Here is a 13976-nt window from a genome sequence, read left to right on the forward strand (position 1 = left end):
GTGCTGGGAAAACTGGACAGCTACATGTAAAAGAATGAAATTAGAACACTCCCTAACACCATACACAAAAATAAACTCAAAATGGATTAGAGACCTAAATGTAAGACTAGACACTATCAAAATCTTAGAGGAAAACATAGGAAGAACACTCTTTGACATAAATCACTGCAAGATCTTTTTTGATCCACTTCCTAGAGTAATGGAAATAAAAACAAAAATAAACAAATGGGACCTAATGAAACTTCAAAGCTTTTGCACAGCAAAGGAAACCATAAATAAGATGAAAAGAGAACCTTCAGATGGGAGAAAATATTTGCAAACGAATCAACGGACAAAGGATTAATCTCCAAAATATATAAAGAGCTCATGCAGCTCAATATTGAAAAAAGAAACAACCCAATCCAAAAATGGGCAGAAGACCTAAATAGACATTTCTTCAAAGAAGACATACAGATGGCCAAGAAGCACATGAAAAGCTGCTCAACATCACTAATTATTAAAGAAATGCAAATCAAAACTACAATGAGAGATCACCTCCCACCTGTTAGAATAGACATCATCTGAATATCTACAAACAACAAATACTGGAGAGGGTGTGGAGAAAAGGGAACCGTTTTGCACTGTTGGTGGGAATGTAAATTGATATAGCCACTATGCAGGACAGTATGGAGGTTCCTTAAAAAAGTAAAAATAGAATTACCATATGATCCAGCAATCCCACTACTGGGCATATACCCAGAGAAAACCATAATTCAAAAAGACACATGCAGCCCAATGTTCACTGCAGCACTATTTACAATAGCCAGTTCATGGAAGCAACCTAAATGCCCATCGACTGTTGAATGGATAAATAAGATGTGGTACATGTATACAGTGGAATATTAGTCAGCCATAAAAAGGAACGAAACTGAGTCATTTGTTGAGACGTGGATGGATCTAGAGACTGTCATACAGAGTGAAGTAAGTCAGAAAGAGAAAAAAAAAATCATGTATTAACGTATATATGTGGAACCTAGAAAAATGGTACAGATGAACCGGTTTGCAGGGCAGAAATAGAGACACAGATGTAGAGAACAAACGTATGGACACTAAGGGGGGAAAGCGGTGGGGGGGTGGGGATGGTGGTTTGCTGAATTGGGTGATTGGGATTGACATGTATACACGGATGTGTATAAAACTGGTGACTAATAAGAACCTGCTGTATAAAAAATAAATTAAAAAAAAAGAAGTTACAAAGATGTTACTGCTTTGAATTCATAGCCCTCTTCTTACCCACACATTTTCTGCCTTTGAGTTGATACCCAGGTTCACATCCACAGTGAAAACTTCCTATGGCATTGAAACAGTGGTGGTGACAGGGGCTGGATTCTTGACATTCATTAATATCTGTTAAAGAAAACAAAACTTGCTTTACATGCTGTTAAAAAACTTGGCTTAATTTATCCCAAATGTTAAATATTTTAGTGATCATGGTGTCTAAGATCTTCCCTAAAAAGAATCCAATTGAAGTGCTCTCAAAGGATCTACTAGATAATTGATAGAATTAACTGCTGGAGAGGGTTATTCTCTTCAACACTACTCCAAGGTAGAAGGTTGCTAGTGATACAGAACTATGTTGATGCAAAACTTCTCTATTTTAACTATTTTATTTACCATATGGCTCCCATTCCAGTTTCTAGGAACTTTTAGCCCTGGAATGTTGAGGACAGACTGGAGTACTGAAGGTAGAAAAAAATAATAATAATAAAGTTAAGTCTTCTGCAACAACTTTTGCAATTTGACCCTTCTTCCCAATTTCTGCTGCTATTAGTCTGATGCAGGTGTTTATTACCTTGCACTCAAATGACTGCAGCAACTTTAGCTTTTCTCCTCATTTGTAGTCACTGCCAAATTAATCTTCCTGAACACCATCTGGGTCATAGTGCAATGGAAAAAAACCCCTGCAGGCATGAATTCCCCAAACTTGTGTGCACCTGCCTGTATTTTGTAACTTCTCCCCTTTCCTTCCTTTCATTCCAGAAAAAGGGAGACCAGTCCTTCCATTTAAGAAGAGTTCCTCTATTTGAGTTTTTGATCTCTGCAGCCCATCTCCTCCTTCCTCATCACGATGACTGTGGTCCACTGATCATGCCCTCCTCTTCTGTATTTTTAATGCCCTTCTCCTTACTGTCATCTTTCCCACAACCCTGTAGACATAATCAAATCTTTCCTATCCCAACAAAATTCCTCTCTCAGGTCTCTACTCACCTCAAGCTCCTGCCACTTTTCTATTGTTCTATTACAAACCCTCAAAAGAACAATCTCACCATATTTTAGGCTCTTCATGTTCTAATCTTACATTCCCAAGTTCGAGATTTCCAATGTCTTATTTTGTTTTCTATTTCAGATTTTCTAATTTAATCTTTCAAAATCTGTACATGTCACATAAATGCACAAATATGATAACATGTTTTTTAAGTTTAATTTTTATTTTATATTGGGCTACAGTTGATTTACAATGTTGTGTTAGTTTCAGTTGTACAGCCAAGTGGTTCAGTTGCACATATACATATATCCATTCTTTTTCAGATTCTTTTCCCATATAGGTTATTACGGATTATTGAGTAGAGTTCCGTGTGCTATACAGTAGGTCTTTTTCAATTATCTATTTTATATATATATTAGTGTGTATATGTTAATCCCAAATTCCTAATACATCCCTCCCCCGACCACCTCTCCTCTTTGGTAACCATAAGTTTGTTTTCGAAGTCTGTTTGTTCTGCAAATAAGTTCATTTGTATCATCTTTTTAGATTCCACGTATAAGTGATACCATATGCTATTTATCTTTCTCTTTCTGACTTACTTCACTTAGTATGATAATCTCTAGGTCCATCCATGTTGCTGCAAATGGCATTATTGCATTCTTTTTTATGGCTGAGTAATATTCCATTGTATATACGTGCCACATCTTCTTTACCCATTCCTCTGTCAATGGACATTTAGCCATTCCATATCTTGGCTATTGTAAATAGTGCTGCAATGAACATTGGGGTGCGTGCATCTTTTCGAAGTATGGTTTTCTCTGGATATATGTATGGTTTCTCCATACAGTTTTCCATAGTGGTTGTACCAGTTTACATTCCTACCAACAGTGTAGGAGGGTTCCCTTTTCTCCACATCCTCTCTAGCATTTATTATTTGTAGACTTTTTAATGATGGCCATTCTGACTGGTGTGAGGTGATACCTCATTGGAGTTTTGGTTTGCATTATTCTAATAATTAGTGATATTTAGCACCTTTTCATGTGCTTTTTGGCCATCTTTATGTCTTCATTAGAGAAATGTATATTTAGATCTTCTGCCCATTTTTTGATTAGGTTGTTAGTTTTTTCATATTGAGCTGCATGAGCTGTTTGTATATTTTGAGGTTTATCCCTTGTTGGTCACTTTGTTTGTAAATATTTTCTCCCATTCTGTGGGCTGTGTTTTCATTTTGTTTATGATTTCCTTTGCTGTGCAAAACTTTTAAGTTTAATTAGGTCCTATTTGTTTATTTTTGCTTTTATTTTCATTACTCTAGGAGGTGGATCCAAAAAGATGTTGCTGCGATCTATGTCAAAGAGTGTTCTTCCTATGTTTTCCTCTTAAGAGTTTTATAGTATCTGGTCCTACATTTAGGTCTTGAATTCATTTTGAGTTCATTTTTGTGTATGGTGTTAGAGAATGTTTTAATTTCACTCTTTCACATGTAGCTGTCCAGTTTTCCCAGCTCCACTTATTGAAGAGACTGTCTTTTTTCCATTGCACAGTCTTGCCTCCTTTGTCATAGATTAATTGACCATAGGTTGTGTGGGTTTATTTCTGGGCTTTCTATCCTGTTCCATTGACCCATATTTCTGTTTTTGTGCCAATACTATACTGTTTTGATTATGGTAGCTTTGTAGTATAGTTTGAAGTTAGGGAGCCTGATTCCTCCAGCTCTGTTTTTCTTTCTCAGGATTGCTTTGGCTATTCAGGGACTTTTGTGCTTCCATACAAATTAAAAATTTTTTTTGCTCTACTTCTGGGAAAAATGCCATTAGTAATTTGATAGGGATTGCACTGAGTCTGTAGATAGTTCTGAGTAATATAGTCATTTTGACAGTTTTGATTCTTCCAATCCAAGACCACAGTATATCTTTCCATCTGTTTGTGCCATCTTCAATTTCTTTTATCAGCATTTTAATTTTCAGAGTACAGGTCTTTTGCCTCCTTAGGTATGCTTATTCATAGGTATTTAATTCTTTTTGATGTGATGGTAAATGAGACTGTTTCCTTAATTTCTCTTTCTGATCTTTCATTGTTAGTGTATAGAAATGCAACAGACTTCTGTGTATTAATTTTGTATCCTGCAACTTTACCAAATTCATTGAGCTCTAGTAGTTTTCTGGTAGCAAAATCTTTAGGATTTTCTATGTATAGTATCACTTTACCTGCAAACAGTAACAGTTTTACTTTTTGGATTTTTTTACTCTTTGGATTTCCAATTTGGATTTCTTTTACTTCTTTTTATTCTCTGATTGCCATGGCTAGGACTTCTAAAAGTATATTGGATAAAAGTGGTGAGAGTGGATATCCTTGTCTTGTTCCTGACCTTAGAGGAATGCTTTCAGTTTCACCACTGAGTACAATGTTAGCTGTGGGTTTGTCATATATGGCCTTTCTATGTTGAGGTAGGTTCTCTCTATGCCCCCTTTCTGGATGGAGCATTTTTATCATAAAGGGGTGTTGAATTTTGTCAAAAGTTTTTCTGCATCTATGGAGATAATCATATGGCTTTTATTCTTCAGTTTGTTACTGTGGTGTATCATACTGATTGATTTGTGCATACTGAAAAATCCTTGTATCCCTAGGATAAATCCCAATTGATCATGGTGTATGATCCTTTTAATGTATTGTTGAATTCAGTCTGCTAGTGTTTTGTTGAGGATTTTTGCGTCTATGTGCATCAGTGATATTGGCCTGTAATCTTCTTTTTTTGTAGTATCTTTATCTGGTTTTGGTATCAGGGTGATGCTGGACTTGTAGAATGAGTTTGGGAGTGTTCCTTCTTCTGCAACTTTTTGAAACGGTTTCCAAAGGATATGTGTTAACTCTTCTCTAAATGTTTGATAGAATTTGCTTCTGAAACCATCTGGTTCTGGACTTCTGTTTGTTGGAAGTTTTTAAATCACAGTTTCAACTTCAGTACTTGTGATTGGTCTGTTCATATTTCCTATTTCTTCCTGATGCAGTCTTGGGAGATGGTACCTTCCTACGAATTCGTCTGTTTCTTCTAGGTTGTCCATTTTATTGGCATCTAGTTGCTTGTAGTAGTCTCAGGATCCTTTTTATTTCTGTGGTGCCCATTGTAACTTCTCCTTTTTCATTTCTAATTTTATTGATTTGGGCCCTTTCCCTTTTTTTTCTTGATGAGTCTGTCTAAAGTTTTATCAATTTTCATCTTTTCAAAGAACCAGCTTTTAGTTTCTTTGATCTTTTCTATTGTTTTCTTCATCTCTATTTCATGTATTTCTGCTCTGATCTTTATGATTTCTTTTCTTTTACTAACTTTGGCTTTTGTTTGTTCTTCTTTTTCTAGGTGCTTTAGGTGTAAGGTTAGGTTGATTTTTTGAGATTTTTGTCTCTTGAGGTAACATTGTATTGCTATAAACTTCCCTCGTAAACTGCTTTTGCTGCATCCCAAAGTTGCTGGATTGTTGTGTTTCTGTTTTCATTTGTCTCTAGGTATTTTTTGATTTCCTCTTTGATTTCTTCAGTGATCCATTGGTTGTTTAGTAACATATTATCTAGCCTCCAGGTGTTTCTGTTTTTTGCAGTTTTTTTTCTTGTAGTTGATGTCTAATCTCATAGCATTGTGGTTGTTAAAGATGTTTAATTTCAGTTTTCTTAAATTTACTGAGGTTTGCTTTCTGGCACAGCATGTGATCTATTGTGGAGTATGTTCCATGTGAACTTGAAAAGAATGTGTATTCTGCTGCTTTTGGGTGGAGTGCTTAAATATTAAGTCCATCTTGTCTAATGTGTCATTTAAGGGCTGTGTTTCCTTATTGATTTTCTCTCTGAGTGATTTGTCCGTTGAGGCAAGGGGGGTGTTAGAGTCCCCCACTACTATTGTGCTACTGTCGATTTTTCCTTTTATAGCTGTTAGCATCTGTCTTACATATTGAGGTGCTCCTATGTTGGGTGCATATATATTTGCAATTGTTATATCTTCTTCTTGAATCGATCCCTTGATCATTAGGTAGTGTCCTTCTTTGTCTCTTATAACAGTGTTTATTTTAAAGTCTATTTTGTCTGATATGAGTTTTGCTGCTCTAGTTTTCTTTTGGTTTCTGTTTGCCTGGAATATCTTTTTCCAACGTCTCACTTTCAGTCTGTACGTGTCCCTTAGTCTGAAATGGGTTTCTTGTAGACAGCATATGTATGGGTCTTGCTTTTGTATCCATTAAGCCAATCTATGTGTTTTGGTTGGAGCATTTAATACATTTACATTTAAGGTAATTATCGATATTAATGTTCTTATTGCCATTTTGTTAATTGTTTTGGATTTGTTTTTGTACATCATTTTCCTTCATTTCTCTTTTGTTCTCTTCTGTTGTGATTTGATGACTATCTTAGAGTTGTGTTTGGATTGCTTTTTCTTTTTTGTATGTGTATCTATTGTAGATTTTTGGTTTGTGGTTACCATGAGGTTTTGATATAGCAATCTCTCTCTCTCTCTCTCTCTATATATATATATATAAGATTATTTTAAGTTGCTGGTCTCTGAATTTCAAATGCATTTCTAATGTACTGCATTTGTACTCTCCTCACGATTGCTGGTTTTGATGTCATATTTGTGTGTAGATGATTTGCTACCTTTACAGAATGTTTGCCTTTACTGGTGAGCTTTCCCATTCATAATTCTTTTGTTTCTAGTTGTGGCCTTTTCTGCCTAAAGAAGTTCCTTTAGCATTTGTTGTAAAGCTGGTTTGGTGGTGCTAAATTCTCTTAACTTTTGCTTGTCTGTAAAGCTTCTGATTTCTCCATTGAATCTGAACAAGAGCCTTGATGGGTAGAGTATTCTTGGCTGTAGGTTTTTCCCTTTCATCACTTTAAATATATCGTGCCACTCCCTTCTGGCTTGCTGAGTTTCTGCTAAAACATCAGCTGATAACTGTATGGGGATTCCCTTGTATGTTATTTGTTGCTTTTAATATTTTCTCTTTGTGTTTAATTTTTGTCAAGTTGATTAATATGTGTCTTGGTGTGTTCCTCCTTGGGTTTATCTTGTATGGGACTCTGTGCTTCCTGGACTTGAGTGAGTGTTTCCTTTCCCATGTTAGTGAAGTTTTTGGCTATTATTTCTTCAAATATTTTCCCAGGCCCTTTCTCTCTCTTCTCCTTCTGGGACCCCTTTAATGCGAATGTTGGTATGTTTAGTGTTGTCCCAGAGGTCTCTTAAACTGTCCTCATTTCTTTTCATTCTTTTTTCTTTATTATGTTCTGCAGCAGTGATTTCCACTCATCTCTCTTCCAGCTCACTTATTCGTTCTTCTGCCTCATTTATTCTGCCATTGATTCCTTCCAGTGTATTTTTCATTTCAGTTATTGTATTGTTCAACTCTGTTTGACTTTAAATCTTCTAGCTCTTTGCTAAACATTTCTTGTATCTCAGTCTGTGCCTCCATTGTTTTTCTGAGATCTTGGATAATCTTTACTCTCATTACTCTGAAGTCTTTTCAGGCAGATTGCCTATCTCCACTTCACTTAGTTGTTCTTCTGGGGTTTTATCTTGCTCCTGTGTCTGGAATATATTTCTGTTCCACCTCATTTTGTCTAACTTTCTGAGTTTGTGGTCTCCTTTTCTCAGGCTTCAGTACTGTAGTTCTTCTTGCTTCTGGTGTCTGCTCCTTGGTGGGTGAGGTTGGTCCAGAGGCTTGTGCAGGCTTCCTAATGGGAGGGACTGGTGCCTGCCCACTGCTGGTTGAGCTGGGTCTTGTCCCTCTGGGCAGGGCCATGTCAAGGGGTGTGTTTAAAGGTGGCTGTGGATTCAGGATGACTTTAGGCAGCCTGTCTGTCTGCTGATGGGTGGGGCTGTGTTCCTGTCTTGCTGGTTGTTTGGCCTGAGGTGTCCCAGCACTGGAGCCTACAGGCTGTTAGGTGGGGCCAGTTCTTGCTGCCAAGTCCTCTGGGAGAACTCACATTGATGAATATTCCCTGGGGTCTTTGCCTCCAGTGTCCTTGCCCCCACAGTGAGCCACAGCTGACCCCCACCTCCCTGGGAGATCCTCCAAGACCTGCACGTAGGTCTGGCTCAGGGTCCTATGTAGTCACTGCTTTGCCCTGGGTCCCAGTGCATGTGAAACCTTATGTGCACCCTTCAAGAGTGGAATCTCTGTTTCCCTCAGTCCTGTGGAGCTCCTGCACTCAAGCCCCAAAGGTGTTCAAAGCCAAATGTTCTGGGGGCTACTCCTCCCAATGCCAGACCCCCAGGCTGGGGAGCCTGATGGGGAGCTCAGAACTATCACTCCTGTGGGAGAACCTCTGTGATATAATTATTTTCCAGTTTGTGAGTCACCCACTCAGTGGGTATGGGGTTTGATTATATCATGGAAGCACCCCTTCTATCATCCTGTTGTGGCTTCTTCTTTGTCTTTGGATGTAGAATATCTTTTCTGGTAGGTTCTTTTGGTAGGTCATTTTTGTCAATGTTTCTTCAGCAGGTAGTCATGATTTTGGTGTTTTCATGAGAGGAGGTGAGCTCAAGTCCTTCCACTCTGCCATCTTGTCTCCTCCCTGATCTGTGATCATATACTTTTAAAAGATTTTCTTAGTGCAGTTTTTTCTTCTTCTTTCACTTGGCTTCCCTTGTCCTCCCCTTGTCCACCAAAGCCAACTTACATTAACAATCTAATATAAATAATAACATATCTCTTTTATGTAAACCTATATCTCTTCCTAAATATATAAATCCATTTCCTTTTTCTTTGGTTATTGTTTGTTTTCCAGTCACATAATCTTTTCTACACAAGTTGCATACACTCTTTCATATCTTTGTGTTCTCACTCAACAATGCCTCATGGAAATTCTGAGCCAAACAGTTGTTGGCTATTTGTCTAAGCCAAACAGTTGAGCTTCATTCCATTCTTTTTAATGGCAGCATAGTGGTTCATGGTATAGATGTACCATAATTCATTCATTCTTTCTACTATTAAGAATTTCATTTTGCATCCAGTGTTTCTTCCTCTGGAAAATCCTGATAGCAGCTTTATTCATAATTGCTAAAATTTGTAAGTGCCAAGATGTCCTTCAGTAGAATGGATATATGAACTGTGGTACATTCACACAATGGATTATTTTTCAGCACTAAAAAGAAATAAGCTATCAAACCATGAAAAGACATAGAGTAATCTTAAACGTATATTACTAAGTGAAAGACGCCAATCTGAAAAGGCTACATACTGCATCATTCCAACTACATGACATTCTGGAAAAGGTAAAGCTAGAGAGACAATAAAAAGATGACGGGCTTCCCTGGTGGCGCAGTTGTTAAGAATCCACCTGCCAGTGCAGGGGACATGGGTGTGAGCCCTGGTCCGGGAAGATCCCACATGCTGTGAAGCAACTGAAGCCCGTGTGCCACAACTACTGAGCCTGCACGCTACAACTACTGAAGCCTGCGTGCCTGGAGCCCAAGCTCTGAAACAAACAGAAGCCACTGCACTGCAACAAAGAGTAGCCTCCATTTGCTGCAACTAGAGAAAGCCCGGCGCAGCCAAAAAATAAATAAATTTATACATACATACATATATATATATGTGTATATATACATATATATATATATGTATACATACATACATATATATATATATATAAAAAGATGAGTGGTTTCTGGAGGGTGGGGGAGGAAAGGATGACTAGGTGGAACACAGAAGATTTTTAGGGCAAGGAAACTATTGTGTATGATACTGTAATGGAGGATATATGACGTTATTCATTTGTCTAAACCCATAGAATATACAACACCAGGAGTGAATTCTAATGTAAACAATGGACTTTGGGTGGTAATTATGTGTTAATGTAGGTTTATCCTTGGTTATAAAAAAAAAAGTACCAGTCTGGTGCAGGATGTTGGTAGCAGGGGAGGCTGTGCATGAGTTGGGGGCAGGGAGAATATGGAAAATCTCTTTACGTTCTACTCAAATTTGCTGTGAATCTAAAACTGCTCTAAAATAATAAGTTCTATTAAAGAAGTCCTGCAGTAAATATTCAGTCTTATGAAATGAGTTTTATTAAATAGATTCTATTAAGATCATGCTGTATGATCTCTTCTCTCAAATATTACAGGCAAGTTTTATTCAAAACCACTTTGTTACAAATACTTAAAATAGCCATGGCACATTACATTTAAACATTTTACTAAGAAGCTCAATCTATTAAAGAGAGTTTACTCTAAGTGATTCAACAGGCAGGGGTTTTAATCTGTAATACAATGAAGATAAAGCAAGGGCCTCCATTTGTATACCTTGACAACTCAGCCCATCACTGGTTCTTCGAAAGCCAATTCCACAGTGGACCACACAGTGATAGGATCCAATGGTATTGTCACAATCCTGACCGGCATGGCAAGTGTGTCCACTCAAAGCACACTCATCAATATCTGCAACAAAGTGAGTCATTCAACTAGGGGGAACTGAAGAAAACCAACCAAAGAACCTGTTGTGAAACAGGGATAAGAAAAGCAATGAATGACACTTGAAATATACAAGAGCAAAAATGGCGAATTTTGGGGGTGTGTCATTTCAGGTGGGTTGAGTAGCTGACAAGCTCACAGCAGGACAGTGTGATGTCTTCACAGACCAAGCCATCCAACAGACCACTTATAAATTAGGTGGCTGAAAAAAGGTACTTCTCCTTTCTGACATCTCAGTTTTTTCATCTGTAAAATGAGGATAATAATATCCACCTCTCAGCATTGCTTTGAAAATTAAATAATGTTTATGAGGTGCCCAGTCCATACTGGACATTCCATAAAAGTTACTCCTATGCCCCTGCTCTCTCTCTCTTTAGCATTTAGAAGGGGGTCTCCTTGGGCATAGAGGGAGAAATCCTTTTTTCTTTTCATCATTTTTAGTTTATTATACAACTAGGCTCTTATACAAGTTCTAACTTTGAAGCATACTTGGAATCTGATAGAAAAGTGTGTTCTTCTTTAACATACCATGATTGTGCAATTTACTAAATTTCTTTATAACCTCTTCCTTCCTACTTTTATCCCTGTAAAAGGAGTATGGTAATAGTCCTGCCTGCCTCTTCTCATTGTGTTGTGGGGATTGAGTGAGTCACTACAGGCATTCCTGCCCACAGAGCACCCCATATGAAGGCAGTGTGTGAGCAGTATTCCCTCTTCCTTACTTTTTCAACTTAATGAAGGTGGGGGCAGAAAGAGTAGGAAAGAAGAGCACTGGTCTACCACGCTTTTCCTAGGTCAGAGACTGCCATGTCCACTGCTTAAATGTGTTGATTAGACTTAGCTTTGTGACTACCTTGACAAGTTCTTCCATCCACAGCTATAGTGAGGCCTTTTGGGCAGGAGCAATAATAAGTTCCCATGGCATTGTGACAGATATGGGAGCAGGGATTCCCTGCTGCACATTCATCTTCATCTGAAAGAAGAAACAAAAAGACCCAATTAGTATGAAGAAGCCCTACTTTCAAGGAGTTATTAAAGTTGGTGAAAAGAGTTGCTTATAGAGGCCAATGAATGAATCAAATGTAACAGGAAATGCTCTAAGTGCCACAGGATGGAAACACAAAATAAAAATTAATTTGGGGTCCTCAAATTATCTGAGAGTGAATAAATGGTTAGATTAATTCTAAAACAACAATGATGACAGCTAAGATATAATAATTTATTGTGATCTAAATGCTTTTTACCTACATTAACTCATTCCTCAACATTCCTAGGAGCTAAGTATTTTTATTCCTATCTTCATTTGCATGATAAAACTGAGGAACAAAGGTTAAGTAAATTGCTCAAGGTCACATAGGTTATTATTCGAAGAGCTGGGATTTGAACCTGGGCAGAAGAGGTTAAGTAAATTGCTCAAGGTCACATAGGTCATTATTTGCAGAGCTGGGATCTGAACCTGGGCAGTGTAGTTTCTAAAGACCACCTTTTTACCACTATACTACATTACATTGCCTATCAGCAAAAAGAAAGACACTATGGGGCTTCCCTGGTGGCTCAGTGGTTAAGAATCTGCCTGCCAGTGCAGGGGACAGGGGTTTGAGCCCTGATCCAGGAGATCCCACATGTTGCAGAGCAACTAAGCCCGTGTGCCACAACTACTGAGACTGCACTCTAGAGCCCATGAGCCACAACTACTGAAGCCCACATGCCTAGAGCCCGTGCTCTGCAACAAGAGAAGCCACCACAATGAGAAGCCCATGCACCACAACAAAGAGTAGCCCCCACTTGCTGCAACTAGAGAAAGCCCACGTGCGGCAACAAAGACCCAACGCAGCCAAAAATAAAATAAATAAATTTATTAAAAAAAAAAAGAAAAGCAAGGCACTATGTATGCTAACTTGAGCTCCTCAAGTCATTTACTTAGCTATTTACTTATCCGTGACCCTCTTGCACAGGTACTTGGATGGCACAAGGCTGGTTTAGTCATTAGTCCTCCACCCACAATCCAGCCCTATCCTACGATTAAGCAATTCTCAGGTTAGGTGACTTAGAGTTGAATTACTGCTGTTCCACATTCATGGCAATCAGGTGGCCAGACGAAGTCCAGTGTTTTGTCCCTGTGTTCCCTCTACCCCTTTACTTGATCATGATCCTTGACACACTTGATTGTGGACTAATCGGAAGAGCAAGGGCTTTGTATCTATCTTAAATTCAAATCCAGCTCTGCCACTAGATAGCTGAGTGATCTTAGGCAGTTAACTTCCTCACATCTCAATTTCTTCACCTGTAAAATGGGACATTTATAGGACTGTTGTGATTCTTAAATACCTAGCAAAATGACAGTAAATGTCTATTAAATGGTAGCATTAACAGCTTAATAAAAAATAAAAATGAATAATTTATTTCCATACTTACCAGCACAAAAGGGTCCAACTGAATCTAAGGCAAACCCAGAGGGGCACTGATTACTGCGATCTCCTACCATAGAGAGAAAAGCAAAATTAACTGGCTTGTTAGAACATTAGCATCTTGTTTCTCCCCAGGACCATCTTCTCTGGGAACATATGCCAAGGATGGAACACATGACACAGCAAATGCAATAGGTGAAAACAAGCAGAACGGAAAAGTTTTACTGCTTCTCAACCAAGAACTAAATGAATCATAACACAGAGACTGTTGGCAAGCAGCCAGCCACTGGAAGCAGATTTTCTGTTTAAGTTGTTTACATTAATCAAAAGAAAATTAATTACTCTTTGATAATGAAAAAGGATCCAAATCAATATGAATGCCAGGCATAACCACAGGCAAAGTCCTATTCTTCCAGCCATTTACTTATTCTGTTTGTTCTAGAAGTAGGATTGCTATTTTGAAGCCACTTAAAATAACCTATGCCAGTGAAAAACAAACTCCAGTGAAGAAACCCTCTCCTTTTGTAGATCTCCTCCATTTGTACTGTGAAGAATCTGGGTCTAAGTCCTTCTGGGTGTAACCAAGTGTTTTCCTTCCTGGTAGTCAAAGCAAGAAGAAACAGGCATATCATTATAGCAATAGAATAGATATAAGTTAGATGTCAGAAAAAAAACTATTAACAAGAATAAATAGGTTAGGGAATCTCCTTGGAAAGTAACTCTGTTTTGACTGGTGTTAAGCCGTTTAGCAAATATTTTTCAAACGTTATTGAGATGCAGAAACTTAAATGAAACATTTTTCAAGTTAACAAAGTAATCTCACACACACACACATACACATACCTTAAAAGACAATCATTGATATAACAGG

At 38.0% G+C, this 13976-nt stretch overlaps 1 protein-coding gene across 1 annotated transcript in view; it reads right to left on the reverse strand.

The window, feature by feature from the left end:
- HMCN1 (hemicentin 1) overlaps nt 1-13976 on the reverse strand; it is a 525244-nt gene that overhangs the window by 39779 nt on the left and 471489 nt on the right. The window contains exons 98-101 of the mRNA XM_027083004.1: nt 13113-13175; nt 11551-11670; nt 10530-10664; nt 1273-1386 (exon numbers count right to left, since the gene is read on the reverse strand). Coding sequence (XP_026938805.1) covers nt 1273-1386; nt 10530-10664; nt 11551-11670; nt 13113-13175 — 432 coding nt within the window. The remainder of the gene's footprint in view (nt 1-1272; nt 1387-10529; nt 10665-11550; nt 11671-13112; nt 13176-13976) is intronic.

Source organism: Aethalodelphis obliquidens, unplaced genomic scaffold (genome assembly GCF_003676395.1).
Source record: "Aethalodelphis obliquidens isolate GAN/ISIS:26980383/991018 unplaced genomic scaffold, ASM367639v1 scaffold48, whole genome shotgun sequence".
NCBI lineage: Eukaryota > Metazoa > Chordata > Mammalia > Artiodactyla > Delphinidae > Aethalodelphis > Aethalodelphis obliquidens.